We start from the raw sequence: 17880 nt of genomic DNA on the forward strand, positions 1-17880 counted from the left end.
AGGGGATCCCAGAAAGCCTCAGGAGCTTAGGAGTCTAGTTTTGGGGATATTCAGAGTTCTGAAATTTTTTTTTCAAAAGTGTGACAGACAGTACAGCTTCTCTATTTTATGTGATAGCCCCATAAGACTCTCAAACGGAGGGATGTGAAGGCAGGAGAATCAAAATTTTAGGTCATCCTCTGCTACACAGCAAGTTCAAGGTCAGTCTGAGCTAAATGAGACCCTGTCCTCCTTCCCCCTCCCCATGATAAAACCATTATGAATTCAAATATTGTGAGTCCAAAGTGCATTCAGTACACTAAAGCCACGGGAGCATTTGCTGCTGTTTACTCTCATGGGTGTGTGGCTGGCTGGGTGCTGTGGCTCCCTGTCATCATCCCGGGGCTTGAGAGTGTTTCATACTGCACAGGGCTAGCCCAGGGACAGATCAAAATGCAAGTACAGTTTCTACCAAACATACATTGCTTTTGCAACAGTGCAAATATGTGGCTGTCTGTATCATGCTGCTTCCTCCACTGGCCCTTCCTGAAGCCCTTACCCCTTTGATGATGTGTTGGGGTGGCATCCGTACCACCACCCGGAGGGTTACTTCTTCCTTAGGGCCACAGGTGCTGATGCCATCCATGGGCGATAGGTCTGTGCAGGTTGAAAAAGACTAATTGATTTTAAGGACTCAGCCTTACCCCAAACTTTGTAGTTATTTTCCATTCCAAATACTGATTCCTTATTTATGACGAAGAAGAGATGGGAACCATAGTGCGTACTGACAATGGGATCTTCTTGGTTTCAATGCCATTACCTCCTGGACCAAAGATGCCATGGCACATGATGTAAATACGCCCTTTCTCTTTCTACCCACACAAGCTCTTCCCAAGCAGGTACCTGTATCTGTGAGACTGGGACCGAAGGGATGGCTGAGTGCAAGGCCCAGGGAACGGCGAGGGGATGATAGAGCAGACGATCCAGGGACCTGCCCTGGAGTGGAGCCTGAGGAGGGGCCGGGGGCAACCTTCAGCCGGTCATTCTCTGCTTTCAGCAAGTCCACCTCCAACTGTGGGCCGAAGAGACAGGGCAGGTGGCAGGGTGGCACGGAGGTCGGCCCCCGCTCTCCCCTCCTGCAGCTCCACCCAGACACTCACCTGCATGTTGTGCATAGTCTCCCGAAGCTGGTCTAGCTGGTGGGCAGAGTTTAGGGCCTCCAACCGGATATCCGTAAGCTTCATTTCTTTCTCCCATAGTTCAGAGCGCAGCTCCGATACCTCTTTCTTCTCCGGTTCCTCCTCCTCATTGGCTTGGAACAGTCTAGTGTGGGGGACCGAATGAGCAGGGACCCTGTAAGGAAGCAAGAGTCAGCCTGGATCCCAGAGAAGCACTGGAGAGCAGGGGATACTGACATGCCTGGCCTATAGTCTTGCTTCCTTCTACCTATTGGCACCCCTCTGGTCTGTCAGCAAGGGTCCCTCTGTGGGTCTCACATGCCCAGGCAAAGGCCAGCGGTTTCCCAGGGTGGCCGGTGGAGAGAGCACTTACTCGGTGACCTCAGTGCCCACAGAGGACGAGTTGGAGGACTTGATGGAGGGGGATGCGGTCTCTGTGGAACCATGCTGTAGTTTGGGGGATGATGGGGCTGAGGAGTCAGGTGTGGCAATCTCCTCGATATCAGAGTACGAGGAGGCTGACTTGGGACCCTTTTTAATGCTGAAGGCTTTGTTGAAGGAACTTCGAAGCTAGAAGAGAGCAGATTCCGGAGAGGGAGACGTCAAGGCTCTATACTGGGGCAGGGAGGATGACTTAGGGCCGGGACGAGGATGTGGAGGCAGGGGATTTACTTGTAATTATACCCATTCTGTGAGCTGTCACTTGACTGGTGGTATGTGGACAGAGGAGCTATCTACAAGTCAGGACTGAGCAAAAGAGAGGACCACTTGGTTTGCTGCCATTATAGGTCAGGGGAACTTGCTGAATTCATGGAAGGAACTGTGTCCCTCATGACAGAAAAAGCTCCCCAGACGACACATGGTACACCTCTCAACAGTCCAGTTTCACTTCCTCCATTGGCTGATTACTTTAGAATCTCACTCTCTGTGGGTCTTAGGATGCTCCTTCTGACTTGGGCACATTATAAAAGAACCTATTAATCTCTTTACAACTTCACAGAACTACAAACTGACAATATAGTCCTAAGAGAATCAAGACGAGGAAGTGATCTCATTTCATGTACTATTTCTTGTTCTCAGCCCATGGCATAGTGGTTAAAACAACCAACTGATTTGTCTTTCCTCCTTATTTTTAAGACAGGGACTTGACTTATGCAGGCCAGGCTAGCCTTGAACTTAGTATGTAGCGGTGGGTGATCTTGAAGTCTGGATCCTCCTGCATCTACCTCCCAAGTGCTGGGATCACAGGTATTTACCTCCATGCCCACCTTTCAGCACAGCTTACTATGTCAAGTGTCCAAGAATAATATCTTCCAGCCAATCTTTGTCTACTTGGGACATTATAATCTGACCATAGCTTGTTTGGTTCTGGTGGCGATGAGCTTTGGGGTTAGGGATGTGAGCTAGATATGCAAGCCAAGGACCTGACCCACACCCATTCACATGCCTCCATACAGCATGCACACACACACACGCACACACAGGAACATAGACATGGGATGGCAGCAAGAGACAGAGAGTAAAGGAGGGGTCAAAGGCTATAGGGGACAAAGGCAAGCCAGATCTTTGGGACAGTAAATGAAAAGCTGTGTGTGTGTGTGTGTGTGTGTGTGTGTGTGTGTATCAGGGTGGGGGCTGGGAGGACTGAGTAGCTCCTTTCTAGGTGTCCTTCTCAGAACATGTCTGAGGTCTCCTGGGAGCTTATGGAGCTAGAACATGGTGTGCGTGGACCTTGTAGGTAAGACATGAGGACCAAGCTGGCTGGGGCACTTAGGGGAGAGTATATGTGCAGATGGTGAGCCACGGAGCAACCGGGGCTCAAAAGTATTATAAAGTTTCAGTTGTAGAGAGGAAGAGTTGAGACTGACTGGCGTGGCATTGTGTATCGCAAGGAAGACATCCAGGCTTCCCGATTTTCAATGTGGTGGAGTTTTTTTCCACATCACTGTCTCACGAGAGCCAGTCTATCTCTTGTCTTTGTCTCTTTCCCTCTCTAGAGAGACATCCTGTGGCCATGTCTGCCTACAGCAGAGCCCTCTGAAATCATCGCATTTCTATGACAGTAGCGTTCTATGTAACCTTTAATATTCTGACAGTCAGGGTTGCAGGGAGACATCTGCTCTGCTCCTACAGACCGACACTGGCTGCATGGTTCAACCAGGACTCTCTGCTAGGGACGGGGTGTCTTAGAACTTTCCTAACACAGATAATGCTAGGTAGGAAATGCAGCGCCCCCTCAGAGGTTTCTGATGGTATTGCCAATCTTTAAGGACCATCCCAGTGGCCTGGTGATCTGCACAGCACACTGGGCAATGCTCCTCTAGATATCCAGATTTAGACGGAACAACTGGCCTCTCCATCTCTGTGCACCTGCCACAGCACGTGTGTGTGGTCAGAGAACAACTCTGTAGAGCCAGTTCTTTTCTGCCACCTTTGTGTGGGTTCCGGGGTCAACTCAGGTCAGGCCTAGAATTTACTATGTAGGTCAGGCTGCCATTGAATTCATGGTGCTCGTCCTGTCTCAGTCACCCTAGTGTTGGGATTTAGGCACACACACACCAGGCTGGTGGGCTTCTACTGACTGCGGCAATGAGCTCAGCTTTTCCCATCCTTCACATCCTTGTACAGCATCAGGAGCACACCTATCTGTTTTGGAATAAAAATTCTGGGCCACATCATGCTTGCCTCGAACAGTACTCTAGTCCCTGACTTGTCCTTGGACGCTCCATGGCCTTTGGGGCGATGAGCATTGCCTACCCTGGATGAAATAAATCCCTCACCTGTCTCCAGTTCATACTTGTCTAAAGCTAATTTTTGATAAGCCCAAAATGGACAGCCCTCCAGAAGCTGTGACTCAGATATCCTTCATTGATTCTCTTCCATTTTAGGAGTCTACTGTGAGTAGGGAAAAAAATGCACATTTTCTGGATAACAGGAGCTCAATGGGTCTGCTTTTTATAATAGGCCAATCTTGGAGCAGGGGAAGATGGCAGGCAATAATTTTGGATTTTGTTAGGACTTCCCATTTGACCCCTAAGCAGACCACTCCTCCGTCCTCATGAGGGGCAGCGTGGATGGACCATGCAGTGGAGTGAGTTAGGAACTGGGGCAGTTGGGGTTATGGGTGACCTTTTTTTTTTTTTAAAAAAAAGAGAGGGAACTTGCTCCGGAAACAGGGAGGGTGTGCAAAGGGAAAGAAAAAGTAAAGGGAGAGGAACTGAGTCTCTTACCTCATAAACCTGGAAAAAAATAGGGATTGGAAGTCAGCATTTTGAGGAAATAAAAAGAAAAAAAATGAAAAGAAGCAGCAGCGACACTAATCATTCATTTCACACAGAGGGCTCCTGTCTGCACCAGGTGAAGGTCTGTGGCCAGCCTTCCTCAGCAGGCGACAGGGACAAGACGCTCACTCTGGGTCACTCTCCCTCTCAGTCAGTCAGACAATGCCCTACACCTGCCTGAAGACTTTAGAAAGTTCATCCAGGGTCAGTTTAGAGCTATGGGGGGTAGGGAGGGGACGGGGACAACACACATAACAAACCCACCCCTGGACTAGCCAGAGACACCTCTCCCAAACCAAGGCCCCCTAGAATCTAGAATGAGTCACTTGTCTTATAAATTCTCTCCATAATGAGAGAGTAGGGGAGGGACTGATATGTAATTCCCTCCCTCCCACCCCCTGGATATTTTCTCAGCTCCTTCTGTGGCCAAGAACATTTGACGGCATCAGTAGGTAGAGCCCCAGGAAAGCAGACAAGTGTAAAGACTGCAGGGCGAGTGGTGGTGGGGGAGTAGACAACGGTTGGAGGAATGGGGACTTAGACTTTGTTCCCAGCAGACGTCAACAGACGGCACACTGACACTTTACTAGAAGGGACTACCTCCTGGTGGATCCTGAAAGGATCTGTTCCCTGCACTGGGGCAAATGTAACTACCACAGGTCAGCCCCCAAAACATTACCTACCCAGCTCTTCTTCTTCTTCTTTTTGGCATCAGCATCTTTGCTGCTGCCGATGCTGGAATGGCTGGTGATGCTGTTGAGGCTGGAGATGCTATCTGAGGAATTCTGTCTCTTGATCCGGAGTTCTATGGGCCAGTACAGGTGGGAAGAACACAGAGGTAGATTTAGTGAAAACGGGAGGTTTAAGGGGTCTAGCTGCAGCCGACAAGGGGTGGGGGGACCCACCAACTTCTAGGTGCATACTACTCATCTGGTGGGTTTTTCATCAACCAACAGAGAGTTACAGTCATGTTTCAGCAGAGGAAAAACAGCTAACGTGAAGAAAGAAACAATTCTATTCTCAGGAAGCCCTCAGTCTAAGTGGGGCAGGGCGAGGCCCAGCATTTGGGAGGATTGCGTGTTCTGTGCTGGGTGACACAGTAAGACCCTGTCCATAACTAAAACAAAATAAAAGCAAAACCACGAAAAAGAATCCCCAGTTTAGTACAATAGAAGGGTTTAGTAATGAACTCAGATTGACTGTTTTTGAAAAGGACTTAATGAAGCTGGAATGAGACACTTTCATGCAGATGCAACCAGTGTGTGTGTGTGTGTGTATTGTATGTGGGTATGTGTGTTGTGAAAAGGACTTAACTGAAGCTGGCATTGGACACTTTTATGCAGATGCAACCAATGTGTGTGTGCGCGCGCATGTGTGCGCATGTGTTAGCAAAGTCTCACTATGTACACCAGGTTGGTCTTGAACTTGTGACAGTCCTCCTGCCTTGCCTCCCAAGTACTGGAATACAGGTATGAACCATCATACCTATTTTTTTTGTTGTTGTTGTTGTTTCTTTATTTTTTTGAGATAGGGTCTAAAGGACTGGGAATACAATCTGTCTTCTTTAACCTTCTTTCCCGAACTGTTTCAAATACAAGGGAAAGCTTACAGCATAGTAAAATAATACTCAGATGCCCTCTGCTCAGTTTAACCATTGCTAACTTTATTCTATCTGCTCCCTCACCACTTTCTCACACAATCTGAAAATAAGTTGCAGATGACATTTCGCAACCAAGTGCCTGAAGATATAGCTCCTGTGAATATGGATATTTACTCACAAAAGCATTCAGGCCAAAGAAAATTAATCGTAATCCCTCTTATCTAACAACCAGCTCATGTTTAAGCTGGAATGCTTTCTGATCTGAACTGGGAGTGCAGTTGCTGTGGGTGCAGTGGAAGTAGGGACTGGAGCACTCCGAGCCAGCTAGGGAATGACTGCAGCGATGGAGACCCCGAGCCAGGACAGGACCAGGACGGAGGGGGAGTATAATTGGGATGGCATAGGCACCAGAGTGAACTCCCTCCAAGGGCCAAACAGTGAGGAGGAAAACATAAAGTGGTATATTAATGGCATGGTACCGAGGTTGATTCTACCTGAGCTGGGCAAAACTGCAGATGGGAAAGGGGTGTGTTGTGTATTTATATGAGTGTGAAGCTGAAGGGTTGCTGGAGTTTGAGGCTAGTTTGGTCTACATAGGGAGTTTGAGGCCAAAGAGCTACACAGCAAGATCTTGTTAAAAAAAAAAAAAAAGAAGAAACAGAGATACTTGTACATCCATGCTTACTGCTCCACTATTCACAGGCAATGGAACCAGCCTAGCTGTCCATCAACAGGCGGACGATTAAAAGAAATGTGGTCCATATACACAATGAAATTTTATGCAGACATAAGGAAAAAATGAAAGCTTGACATTTGCAGAAAAATCAATGTGACCAGAAATAATGTTAAGCAGACACAGGAAGACAAATATATTTACTTTCATATATAGAATCTAGATTTAATTTGTGCATATGTGTGTGTGTAGGTCACAAAACTAGAAATGGACCATAACCAAAATGATCTTGAAGAGACCAAAGTTGGAGGGATCACCGTGTCCAATTTTCAAACTAAATGCACAAAGAAGTAATTAAGAAAATGTGGTACTGCCTAAAGATAGATACAGAACGTCTCATTAGAACAGAGTCCAGAAATAAACCCATACATTTACTTATTTATTTTTTCAAATATTTATTTATTATGTATACAATATTCTGTCTGCATGTGTGCCTGCAGGCCAGAAGAGGGCACCAGACCTCATTACAGATGGTTGTGAGCCACCATGTGGTTGCTGGGAATTGAACCCAGGACCTTTGGAAGAGCAGGCAATGCTCTTAACCTCTGAGCCATCTCTCCAGCCCCTTACTTATTTATTTTTATCAACGGACAAAGGCAACTTTCTAATGTAATTCAGTGGAGAAAGCAGGCTTTTCATTAAATGATATCAGAACAATTGGCTGTTCATGTGTGAAGAATAAAAGGGACCTGTATCTCCCACCATATATATATATACACATATTATAATATATATGTTATATATATTATATAATCTCATGAAAATGAAACTGAGTATGGAAAACTTGCCAATTTAGGCTATAGGAAACCCTGTCTCTAAAAAAAAAAAATGCAAAACTCTATTAAAAATGGAACGAAGACTTAAGTAGGATCTAAAACTAGAGATGGAGGGATGGTTCAGTGGTTAAGAACACTGACTGCTCTTCCAGAGGACCCAGGTTCAATTCCAAGCACCCATGTGGCAGCTCACAATTGTAACCCCAAGATCTGACAGCCTCACACAAACATGCATGCAGGCAAAATACCAGTGCACACATATATATATTTAAAAGCCAGCAAAACAAAGAAAAATGACTATGGATAAGTAAGAGGCCTGCCAAGCTGTCCCACAGGCCTGGCTTCTGGTAAAGGACTGGAGACAGAAAGTGTTTGGGCTTTTCATTATGTGTGTTGGGAATGGAACTCGGGGCTATTACCGAGCTGCACCCCTTCACCGTCCACAGCAAAGTATAACTGACTGCTGAGTACCAAGGCTAACCTGTCAGAGTCCCAGGGGATTTCTGCAGTTTCTGGCTCCGTCGTTTGAACTGCAGGTTGAATCGTCCATGGAGGGGTGGAGTGATAATCAAGTAAAATCACGTACATGTATGTAAACCAACCACACATTTGTGCTATTCTGGAACCACTTTTACTTAAGATTTAGTGTTTTGTTTTTGGTTTTTTTTGTGTGTGTGTGCCAACCTTAGGAAAAAGTATCACACTTCTTCTTGTTTGTGCCTGGATTTTATTATGGATACACAGAACCACATCTGTATGTATGTGACATGATGGTAGAACTGAGACTGTGTAGGGGAGGAACAGGAAGGAGGAGGGCTGGGAAAGGAACAGGTAGAGGGGAAATATATTCATCATATGATATGTACTTGTATAAAAACTTAAAAAATAAATAGAAATTTAAAAACAAACAAAAAGGGGTGATTTCTTACTGGGCCTGGTGGCAAACACTTCTAACTCCAGCTCTTGAGAAATGGAGGCAGCAATGCAATTGTGAGTTCTAGGCTAATCAGGGCTACATGATGAGGCCCTGTTGAGACTCCTTTGATGTTGATCTTTGGCTCTGGTCTAAAGGCTGAGGGAAGGGTAGTGGGCCTGGGGAGATTATAGGTCTCCTCTACTTCGCCCTGATCCTCAGGGGTTACGGGGTCACACTCTTGGCTCTCCCCACTGGATAATCAAGACATCACACTGCAGACTACCTAAGGATCCCCACCTTCTAGAAGCTGGATGTGAAAGCTGGCGGGTTATGGGCCCTGTACTGACCTGCCTTTCACCAACCTGGTCTTTTTCAATTCCCGTCACTCTGTGGCTAATATCCTACCTTTGGGTGTGGCTTCTGAGGCATTCAGTGCTCCCTGAATGACCGCTTGGGCCTCAGAATTCTTTTTCTTCAGGAAGTCTATAGTTTCTCGCAAATCCAGCAGCTCAGTGTCCTAAGCAAAATGACAGTTATGCTGTTATCTGCACAGCAGGAATACTCAGTGAACCACGCACGGGGTTCTACTGCTCCTGATAGAAAAGGCCAGGGAACTGGGAGTGATGAGCATGGGATGTTGTACCGACAAGCAGGCTGAGAATCGGGGCGACGAAGTGGGGAAATGGCCCTGAGGGAGGAGTGGAAGAACTGGCTAGGATGCTTAGAATTCACCGCCCTGGCCTCTCACCTTCTCCTCGGCTGTTTCTGCCAGGTGTCGCAAGCGGGATGTCATGTTCACCAGGCTCTGCTCGAAGGCAGCCACCAGGTTAGCCTGACACAAACAGACAAAGAAGAACTTAAGGCACATGCGGCTGTGGAAGAGGGAATGACTGATACAGGAGTAGTTTTTTTTTTTTTTTTTGAGACAGGGTTTCTCTGTGGCTTTTGGAGCCTGTCCTGGAACTAGCTCTGTAGACCAGGCTGGTCTTGAACTCACAGAGATCCGCCTGCCTCTGCCTCCCGAGTGCTGGGATTAAAGGCGTGCGCCACCATCGCCCGGCTCAGGAGTAGTTTAACAGATTTCCTGTGTCTCAGAGCTGACCAGTGCAAGCAAAACCCTTGGCGGTTCTAAGCTACTGATTTCCCTGGGCAGACAAGGTGGAACCAAATAGGTTTTCTGGAGAGAACCAGCTCCTCTAATAACAGCGCAGTGGGTAGAGCAGACTTTCGGAGCTTTTTGGGAACTTGAGATCTGGTTCTTATCACCTACCAGCGGTGTTAAAGTCCCTCCCTGTTTTACGTGGTTGATTGGTGGAAGGTTTGATGGGAGAGCAACAGCCTCTACAGTCTTACCGCTTTTGGCTTAATCCACCATGGACGGCCAAATCTCCTGGGACCAATGACCTCCCAGTAGGATCTGTCTGTTTTAGCTCTTCTGCAGCTGGCTGACTCTTTATTCTTATCTCCTCCTGGTTTTGGAGGGGAAGCCTTATTCCATGTAAGGCGGAGGGAAACTGGAGGCTGTGCAAACCACTTCAGGGGAATTCCACACTTTGGCCACTAGGTGTCAGGTCTACATCGGAAAAGGTGCTGGAACCTGGAGGCACTGGGGATCCTTAAGTTCTCTGGTAGGTGGGCTGGGGAGAGGTACCTCGTGGTTTGATCTCAAGCTAGCCAACTGGCCGCAAAGGGTAAAGGAAAGCAAACGAAATGAGATATGGAGCAGGAAAGGGACCACTCAAGGATGTTCAGTCTCCAGTGAGAGCACCGAAGCAAACCGTGACTCTAGCAAGAGGCAGAAGGCTTTGGACAGGTCCCTGTGTTGTCTGCAAGACGCTCACTGTCTTCTATTATTTCATGACGTGATGTGATTTGTCCTCTCTGACCACGAAGTCAAATTTTACCAGTGTCCTTGGAGCCTATAAGGCTGGAGGCAGTCTCTTCCATGTTTCCTATAAGTCTGCTGAGTTCTGGGCTCCCTAGTAGACAGGTATCATGATCTAAGCATCTTTCTTTCTGTCTTTTGTTTAAATCGGAGGGAAGATTTCACCAAGTTTCTCAGGCTGACCTTGAATTCACTATCTCAAACAGGCCTTGAACCTGCGACCCTCAAGCACTTGGGATTTTAAGCTTGCCCTCTGAAGCCCAACTCTCACCTATCTTTATTTTTTTAAATTTTAAATGTTATTTGTATGTGGGTGTTTTGCCTGCATGTATGTATGGCACCATGCAGGCCAGAAGACGGTGCTGGATCCCCTAGGACTGGAATTACAGATAGCTGTAAGCCACTCTGTGGGTGCTGGGAATAGAACCCAGGTTCTCTAGAAGAGCAGCCAGTGCTCTTAACCACTGAGCCATTGCTCCAGCCCTTCTTGTTTACTTCTAACTTATACCACCATGTGCTGTCGGCAAGCAGCTTATAGTCCCTGAAAATCTAATGAAGAGCCTGGAGAGCCCCTGGTCTCCTCATGCATTTCTACATGGACATCTCCTCATCTGGAGAACTGGGCTTCCCTCCCTCTCCTCTTCCACTTCTCTTTTCCCACACTGCACCTTACTCTAATCCCAACTCCAGATTAGGGTGCCTGTAGGACATTGAGCCAAGCGGTTCTTCTGCAGAGAATTTAGCTTTGAAGGCTACAGTGACCTGGGTCTCTCTCGGTCAGGACATGTCATCTTCAGCAGCATGGAGGTTCCATTCAACATGGCATCAGTTTGGTTCAACATCAGGAATCCTGAGGCAAGCTCTGGGACCTGGCATCACCTCTCCTGCTTGAGGGAAGGGCTCTGACCTTGGCAAACATCTAACTCTAGATTCAGAACTCACCAGATCTGGGTGTTTAGTTTGTTCTCTCTTAGCCAAATGGAACTTCCTGTTCTGAGAAAACTCACCCTCTAAATTCATTTTCTGAACTAGCCCAGACTTGACAGCACCATGACTGACAGACTGCAGTGTAAATGAATCAGGCTCAATGATGTTCTCCGCCTCCCTGGCGCCTCTCCCCTTCAACATCCCAGACATGAATATTCTAGGGTGTGCAGGACATGACCTAGGCCATGCCGTGACGGGTGTGGTATAGGATGATTCTTGTTTCTGTTATACTTCTTTTGGTCCCAGAGAGTTGGAAGCTTGATATGAGCTTATAAACAGGACTTATGAACTAAAGATTTGGGAAAAAGAATAAAGATAATAACCAATGTGGTAAGGGAGCTGTTTCTTAAATATGTTGAAAACATGCAAAATCTTGGTGGACATTCTACCTGATCCCAAGGGCTAGGACTCAGGCCTGGCAGCTGAGTTCCCCAGAGAGAAGGGCAGACAGGAGAGTAGAAAGTATTGCGGAAACTGTAGACGTGGTTATTTCTGCGCAAACACTTGGAAAGCTCTTGGAGACCCAGCTCAGCTGTTGTTTACAATTTGGGGAGAAAATGGGTCTTATGTTCTCTGCTTGCAATTTGGTCACAGGGGAGGAACCAGCCACAGTGGAGGTAGACGAGGCAACTCCATTTCTCTCCATCTCAGAACAGAAAAACTAAGGTCAGGTCTGGAGGAAGGTAGTCATTCTAAACGGGTCTATGCAGAAACGAAGAATGTTGGTTCCAAAGCTAAAGCTCATATTGACTCTGTCACCTGTCCAAGTCAGAGCCAACTGTGAACCCACACAGGCAGCTAGAATGGGGGTTCAGCTCTGAGCTGGTCTTATGGTCACCAGACAGAATTCTAATAACCAGGTCTGTGCCTGCTCAGTTATGAGGCATCGATGAAGACATAAACACACCCTGGGGCAGTGGAAAAGGGTTCAAGGGCTCAGTAATTAAAATGCATTGCTATTTTTGTCCATGTCCAATGGCAAGGTTGTTTCTGCCTCTCTGCAGAACCACTGGTCTCCGCTTTCTTTGGAAGGTCAAAGGTTACCAGATACCAACTCATCCACACCAATTATTTAAGGCAGGGAGAAATGGTTCTTAACGAAGGCTCAGAGAAAGGGAAGGACAGTCCCCAAGTCCCCACATCTTCTGTTGTAACGCTGTGACGAGAACCTGCTCCCTGGGGGTCTAAACCCAGGTCAGACTTCATCAGACCACGTTTCCACATTGCCTGTGTTTAACTAGAGCGGGGTCTTACCCTGCTTCAGGTACTCACATTGGCAGAGAGCTGAGATGTCAGGGTGGCCACTTTTTCCTGGGATGATTCCAGTTCCCTACGAAGCTTCCGAATTTGCTGTCAAAGGAAGAGAGAGGCAAACTACTGATGGAGGAGGAAGCAGAGAATGCAGGAGGAAAACGGAGTGTGCGGTGGTGTTAACAAGCGAGGACAAAGGCTTTGTACCCTACCTCAGATTGCATCCTCTCCTCAGCCTGAAGAAGTGGGCACAGAAGGAGAGAAAGAGAGAAAAAGCAGGCAGTTACTATGGAGGGGCAGAAGCCAAGACCAAGTGTCAGGGCGGAGACAGGAAGAAGCATGATTGAGAGATGCAGAGAGATGAATGCCCCGTCTCCTGGCCCTGGTAGGACTGTCTCGGAGCTGCACTCAGGTTTAAATAATAGGCCTCTCTCTGGCGCTTCTCTTTAACCAGCCTTGTGACTGCCAAAAGGCTAGAGAATGAGACTGGCTGGTCTGAAAACAAACCTTGACTGCGAGCAACTTGAGGGAGTAAGGAATTGGGGTCAAAACCCACCGAAGAGTCAAAGGGTATCTGAAAGCCAAATGCCCTCTGTGGTTCCCCACAGTCGACATCTGGGTCAGCTCTGCACGCTACTGGATCTCTAGGCCTGGGAACCCACTCATCTTGGTGCTGGAAACACTTCCCACTTCCCAGGACAAAGAAAGGGTGCTATCACAAGGAAATTCTCACTTTTCAAAGGGGGGTGTGGGAGAACACCAGAGTTGCTTGGGAGTTGATGGCAGGGCCAGAAAGAACAGAGAGGACCCGAGGCACTCTTCTGAGTGCTCCAAACGCAAGGTCTCCCCCCTACACTCACTCTCAGGCCCACGGAGTAGAATGCAGGGACCTTAGTTCCCCATCCCCACCCAGCTACCCAACCAAAGGAGGTCTGCGGAATGTGGAATGGTTGGGGAGGGGGCTGAAGGGGAAGGGACTTCAATGGTCTTACTGAGGAGTAGGTGGATGAGGCACTGGAGGCCAGAGACAGCACCGAGCCATGAACTGAAAGAGAAGGAGAGCACAGAAGGTTAGCAGGGGGCTCCAGGGCCCAGAACTTCCTGGGAGGAGCCCTACGGCAGGACTTTGGACTCCCATTTTGAAGGGCATCTGGAGCAAACAGAAAGAACACCACAGGGCAGCCCATTCAGATGCCATCAGCCCACAGCAGGCACGTATCCGAGGACATGGTCCTGAACAGAGACAGCCTCCCCTTCCAGCTAGGTTCTCGGACGGCCTGGACTTGGTGGTCCCGTGCTCAGCCTGACTGAGGAGCATAGGGGTCCGGAGAGAGGGAAAGGAGATTTTCATGGGTGGTCAGCGTCTGCTCTGCTTAGCCAAGAAAGCAGGTTAAGTTGCAGAAATGGGGGAGTTTCTTGTCGGAGCTGCTCAGAACCAATATTTTGATTCTGTGTCTCCTCTTCCCACCCTTGCAGTGCTAGCCTGTGAGCCTGGGGACCACTCAGGTGAAAAAAAAAAAAAAGCAAAGTGGGGAATACTCTGTGATCACTCAACAGAGCCCACTGCAGAACTAACACGCATCTATTAGGAATGCATCCCGAGAATAGTAATGGAGGTCTCATGAACCCCACGGCCTGGTCTTCCATTAACACCCAGATCAGCATCAACAATCAGATGGCCAGCCTGGGAGCTAGTCTTTGGAACATTCTAGAAAGAGGATTGAGATGCCTAGTTGTATGGGTTTAAGAGCGACCATTTTGTCCCCGTATCTCTCCTGAGAGACCGTGGGGAAGAAAGGCTACACGTACAAGCTCTAGTTCTCAGAGCACCGAGGACTCACAGCCACATTTAACCCTTCCAAACCTCAATTTCCCTTCCCTGGGCCCCAGTGGTAGATGCTCCACCCAAAAACCCCAGCGCTAGGTGGTGCCACCCAAGGTTTCTGGGCCCCCAGATCCTTCAAAGTTATGGGAAGACAGAACTGAAATGGCCCAAGTTGATGTCCTGTGAATTATATATGTGTGTGTGGTGGTGGCAGTGGTGGTAGTGGAGGTGGTGGTGGGTGAGGGAACCCAGCGGAGCTGGGATGAGTGTGAACCGCGTCAGCATGAAGTCTCACCATCATCCGTGGGGTCTCGGAAGGATCCTGACCGAATCATTCCCTTGGGTCTCTCGGCCAGGGACAGGGTGCTCCCCATTTGGGAGCCGCTGTACAGCTCGAAGGCCGCCTCGTGGGTGGGGATGCTGTTGGAGCGGGTGATTCTTGGCGTGGTGGCCGCAGTGGGACTCACTGGAAGGACAGAGGGAAGGGGGAAGGGAGAGGGAGGGGGAGGCAGGAGAAGAGGCAGGGTCATCAGCTCTCGGGTCCCTTGTGGGGGACGGAGCAGGAGTCATTGAGAGGCAAAGGGGAAGAGGGGAGGAGAGGAAGGAGCAGTAGGGGGGCAGTGGGGGTGTGCCAGCAGCTGGAGGTTAGGATTAACCCCTCCTGGGAAGGTTGGGCCCAGATGGAGAAGGACTCCACCGTCTGTATTGAGAATCTTCCCTTAATGCTGCCTGCCTCGGAGCTGTCACTTTTGAAGGTTAGGCTGGGGGCCTGGCGGCTTTCCCGAAACCTTCACATCCCTAGGATGTGCTGATGAAAATGGGATGCTGTGGTTCTCGAAAACACAACTGGAAAGCTGTCTTAGTGGGGACTGAGAATTCAGACCAAGACTCAGATCCAAATGATGAAACAGCACCAGTTACAGAGACGGGGACCAGGCTGTGGGATCCAATGGGCTCAGCCTTAGGAAAGGGCGCGGGGCCCCTGCAGAGCAGGCTCGCTCTAGGTCACTTTCACTCAGATCTCAAACTAGACTATGGCCTCTCTGCTCAGCATCCCCTGAAACGAAGGTCAGGCAGAGTGGATGAAAGTGTCAGCGAGGCTATGGAACCCACAGCTGTGGAATCTGCTGACCACAGAGGCCACCCCCACTTTTCCTTGCTAAATCGCTGCCTTTCATGATTCAAATCCTTGTGGAGCTCCCCTCTCTGACCTTTGGCCTCCAAATAGCCATGTGGATGTTTCCCTTGCCGATAAGGACCTGGGAAGAACTCACACCTCTGTCTTACCCTCTCTGGACCCCCAAGGTGATTACTGTCCGGCCCGGTCCCTCATCCTACAGCACGAATAGCCTTTCTTCATGTTTGGCCCTCAATGGAGATAGAAAACAGGCTGGTCCCACCCTGCATCTGACAAGCCCACAGAAGCCAGATGTCCCTCCCGGAGGCACAAGTGACCTCCAGTCCTAGTTCTCCTCAAACTCCCCACAGCCATGGCACAGGCTTGCTGCAAGTCCTCATCACCAAAGAGCAGCTTCCTTTCACACGGCTGAGAGGAGAGGCGGATTTAGACAGAGACAGCAAGCAAATGGCACGTCCATCCCAGCCCTGTCCTAAAGAGATTCGAATTACACCAGCCCTGGCACAGGGTTTCCCAGAACCAGGGCTGATGAGTGTCTGAGCTGGAGCCAGGACTGCCTCCTGAAGCCAGTTTCCCCATCCTGTCTCTGAGTCAGTCCTAAGGCCACTTCCTTCTCTCCCAGTTTTCTCTTCTCTACAGGCTTTGGAGAGGGTGTGGCCTGTCTAGGAGGAGTCTTAGTCAGCCTGCCTTTAGGGCTAGGATGGCCCTGGCTCAGCCAGGGTGGTTGGTGAATGTGGACTTTCTTTTTTGGAGACAGGCCTCATTCTTTGCCATCAACAACCCTTCTCTGCCTGCAGCTCACCAGCCCCACAGATTGGAATCACCCTGGAGGTGGCTGCTCCTGGTAGTACTTACTGTACATAAAGCACCAGTCTGGAGCTTAGGGCCTCAGTTTATAGTTTTCCCACGTGGTCATTCAGACTCGTTGATAGCATCAGGACCCTACAGCTTTTCAGTTTAGGACTTTGGAACACTTCGTCTTTAGTGCGGTTTGGTAAACTGAGGCGCAACCCACTACATGTTGAGCCAAGCATGCCTAGCTGTTTTGCCCCACTCTGGAGAGTGATCCCTGCTTCATCTCTCGCCACAGCGAGTGACCACAGACACTGACCTATGTTGGTAAGCTGGCCCTTGGCACTCAAGGACATGGAGAGGGCAGGGGGGGACGGCAGCTCTGCCTGGTCGTCGGATTCGGGAAGTCCGCCGATAGTGTGGGAGTGCCGCCTCTCCTTGGTCTCCTCTTGGGACTGAAGCTGGTACCTGAAGAAGCAGCAGAGGAGCTCGGTCTGAGCCACTACAAAGCTACACAAAAGGCTGAGCCAGGCAAGGGATAGTAACTCAGCATTGTCCAGAATGGATGGATGAGGCCTTAGGATTTCCTCTCCACTCAAGGCTCTATGGCTTTATATGCAGGCTTTCAGGTGACAGATATCCTCATTTAGTTGAGCAACTGGGTGCTATCCTGACAGAGGAGGACCCACACTCCTGTCCCTGGCCTATGTGAGTGGCCTCAGAGGTTCACTATGAGGTGCTGAGTTGAATCAGGGAAGGCCATAGGGCTATGATGGTATAGGACAGCATAAGTAAGCACACGGTTCCTGTGTGCAAACTCATTTCTCCTTTGACAGCAAAGAAAATCACTTGCTATGAAAGCTAATACATTTGACTGTTAGTTTGCAGAGTGCAATGGGTGGTGTTTTTATAGGACCAGGTACAAATGCCTAAATTCATTCACGGGGCCTGGGTTAGGTTGGGCTGGGATTTTATTTTATTTATTTTTGGAAGTGAACTCAGAGACCCACTTGCCTCTGGCTCCCAAGTGCTGGGATTAAAAGTGTGTACTACCTAGCTGAATTTTTTTTTTTATATAGGCCAGGAATCTTGGGTATATGGTAGAAAAACAAAACAGGCCAGGCAATGGTGGTACATGCCTTTAATCTCAGCACTTGGGAAGCAGAGGTAGGCGGATCTCTGAGTTCAAGACCAGCCTATGTACAAGTAACTAGGGCTGTTACTCAGAGAAACCTTGTCTCAAAAAACAAACAGACAAAAAAATACACATAAGGGTTACCTGAGGCCTTTCTTGGGAAGGGTGTTCCGATCCCGCTGATTGCTGTGGAGAGAGAGGCATGTGAGTTCATCCTGGAAACTAGAGTTTGGGACCACAGGTCTGAGGGGTATAGCCTCCGGAGACAGGACAGCAAACTCTGAAAATCTATCTCTATAAACAAATACTAAGATGCTCACAACCAAATTCTTGACTCAGAACTTGGGAAGTGTTTGAAATGTTACATGCTTTCCTCTTGTGAGGAGTTAAGATGTAGTTAGGCA

The 17880-nt window shown here is 48.7% G+C and overlaps 1 protein-coding gene across 4 annotated transcripts in view; it reads right to left on the reverse strand.

The window, feature by feature from the left end:
• Positions 1–17880, reverse strand: part of Nav1 (neuron navigator 1) — a 174437-nt gene that overhangs the window by 15315 nt on the left and 141242 nt on the right. The window contains exons 10-23 of one of the 4 annotated variants that reach the window (XM_041649381.1): positions 17621–17662; positions 16661–16809; positions 14707–14877; positions 13579–13631; positions 12799–12822; positions 12608–12685; positions 9212–9295; positions 8869–8980; positions 5122–5243; positions 4388–4396; positions 1531–1727; positions 1140–1332; positions 883–1051; positions 539–636 (exon numbers count right to left, since the gene is read on the reverse strand). In XM_041649381.1, the coding sequence (XP_041505315.1) occupies positions 539–636; positions 883–1051; positions 1140–1332; positions 1531–1727; positions 4388–4396; positions 5122–5243; positions 8869–8980; positions 9212–9295; positions 12608–12685; positions 12799–12822; positions 13579–13631; positions 14707–14877; positions 16661–16809; positions 17621–17662 (1501 nt within the window). The remainder of the gene's footprint in view (positions 1–538; positions 637–882; positions 1052–1139; positions 1333–1530; positions 1728–4387; positions 4397–5121; positions 5244–8868; positions 8981–9211; positions 9296–12607; positions 12686–12798; positions 12823–13578; positions 13632–14706; positions 14878–16660; positions 16810–17620; positions 17663–17880) is intronic. The other 3 variants (XM_041649379.1, XM_041649380.1, XM_041649382.1) reach the window with 3 other exon arrangements.

Source organism: Microtus oregoni, unplaced genomic scaffold (genome assembly GCF_018167655.1).
Source record: "Microtus oregoni isolate MIOR12 unplaced genomic scaffold, Mior012 000003F_ref0000135, whole genome shotgun sequence".
In the NCBI taxonomy this organism is placed as follows: Eukaryota; Metazoa; Chordata; class Mammalia; order Rodentia; family Cricetidae; genus Microtus; species Microtus oregoni.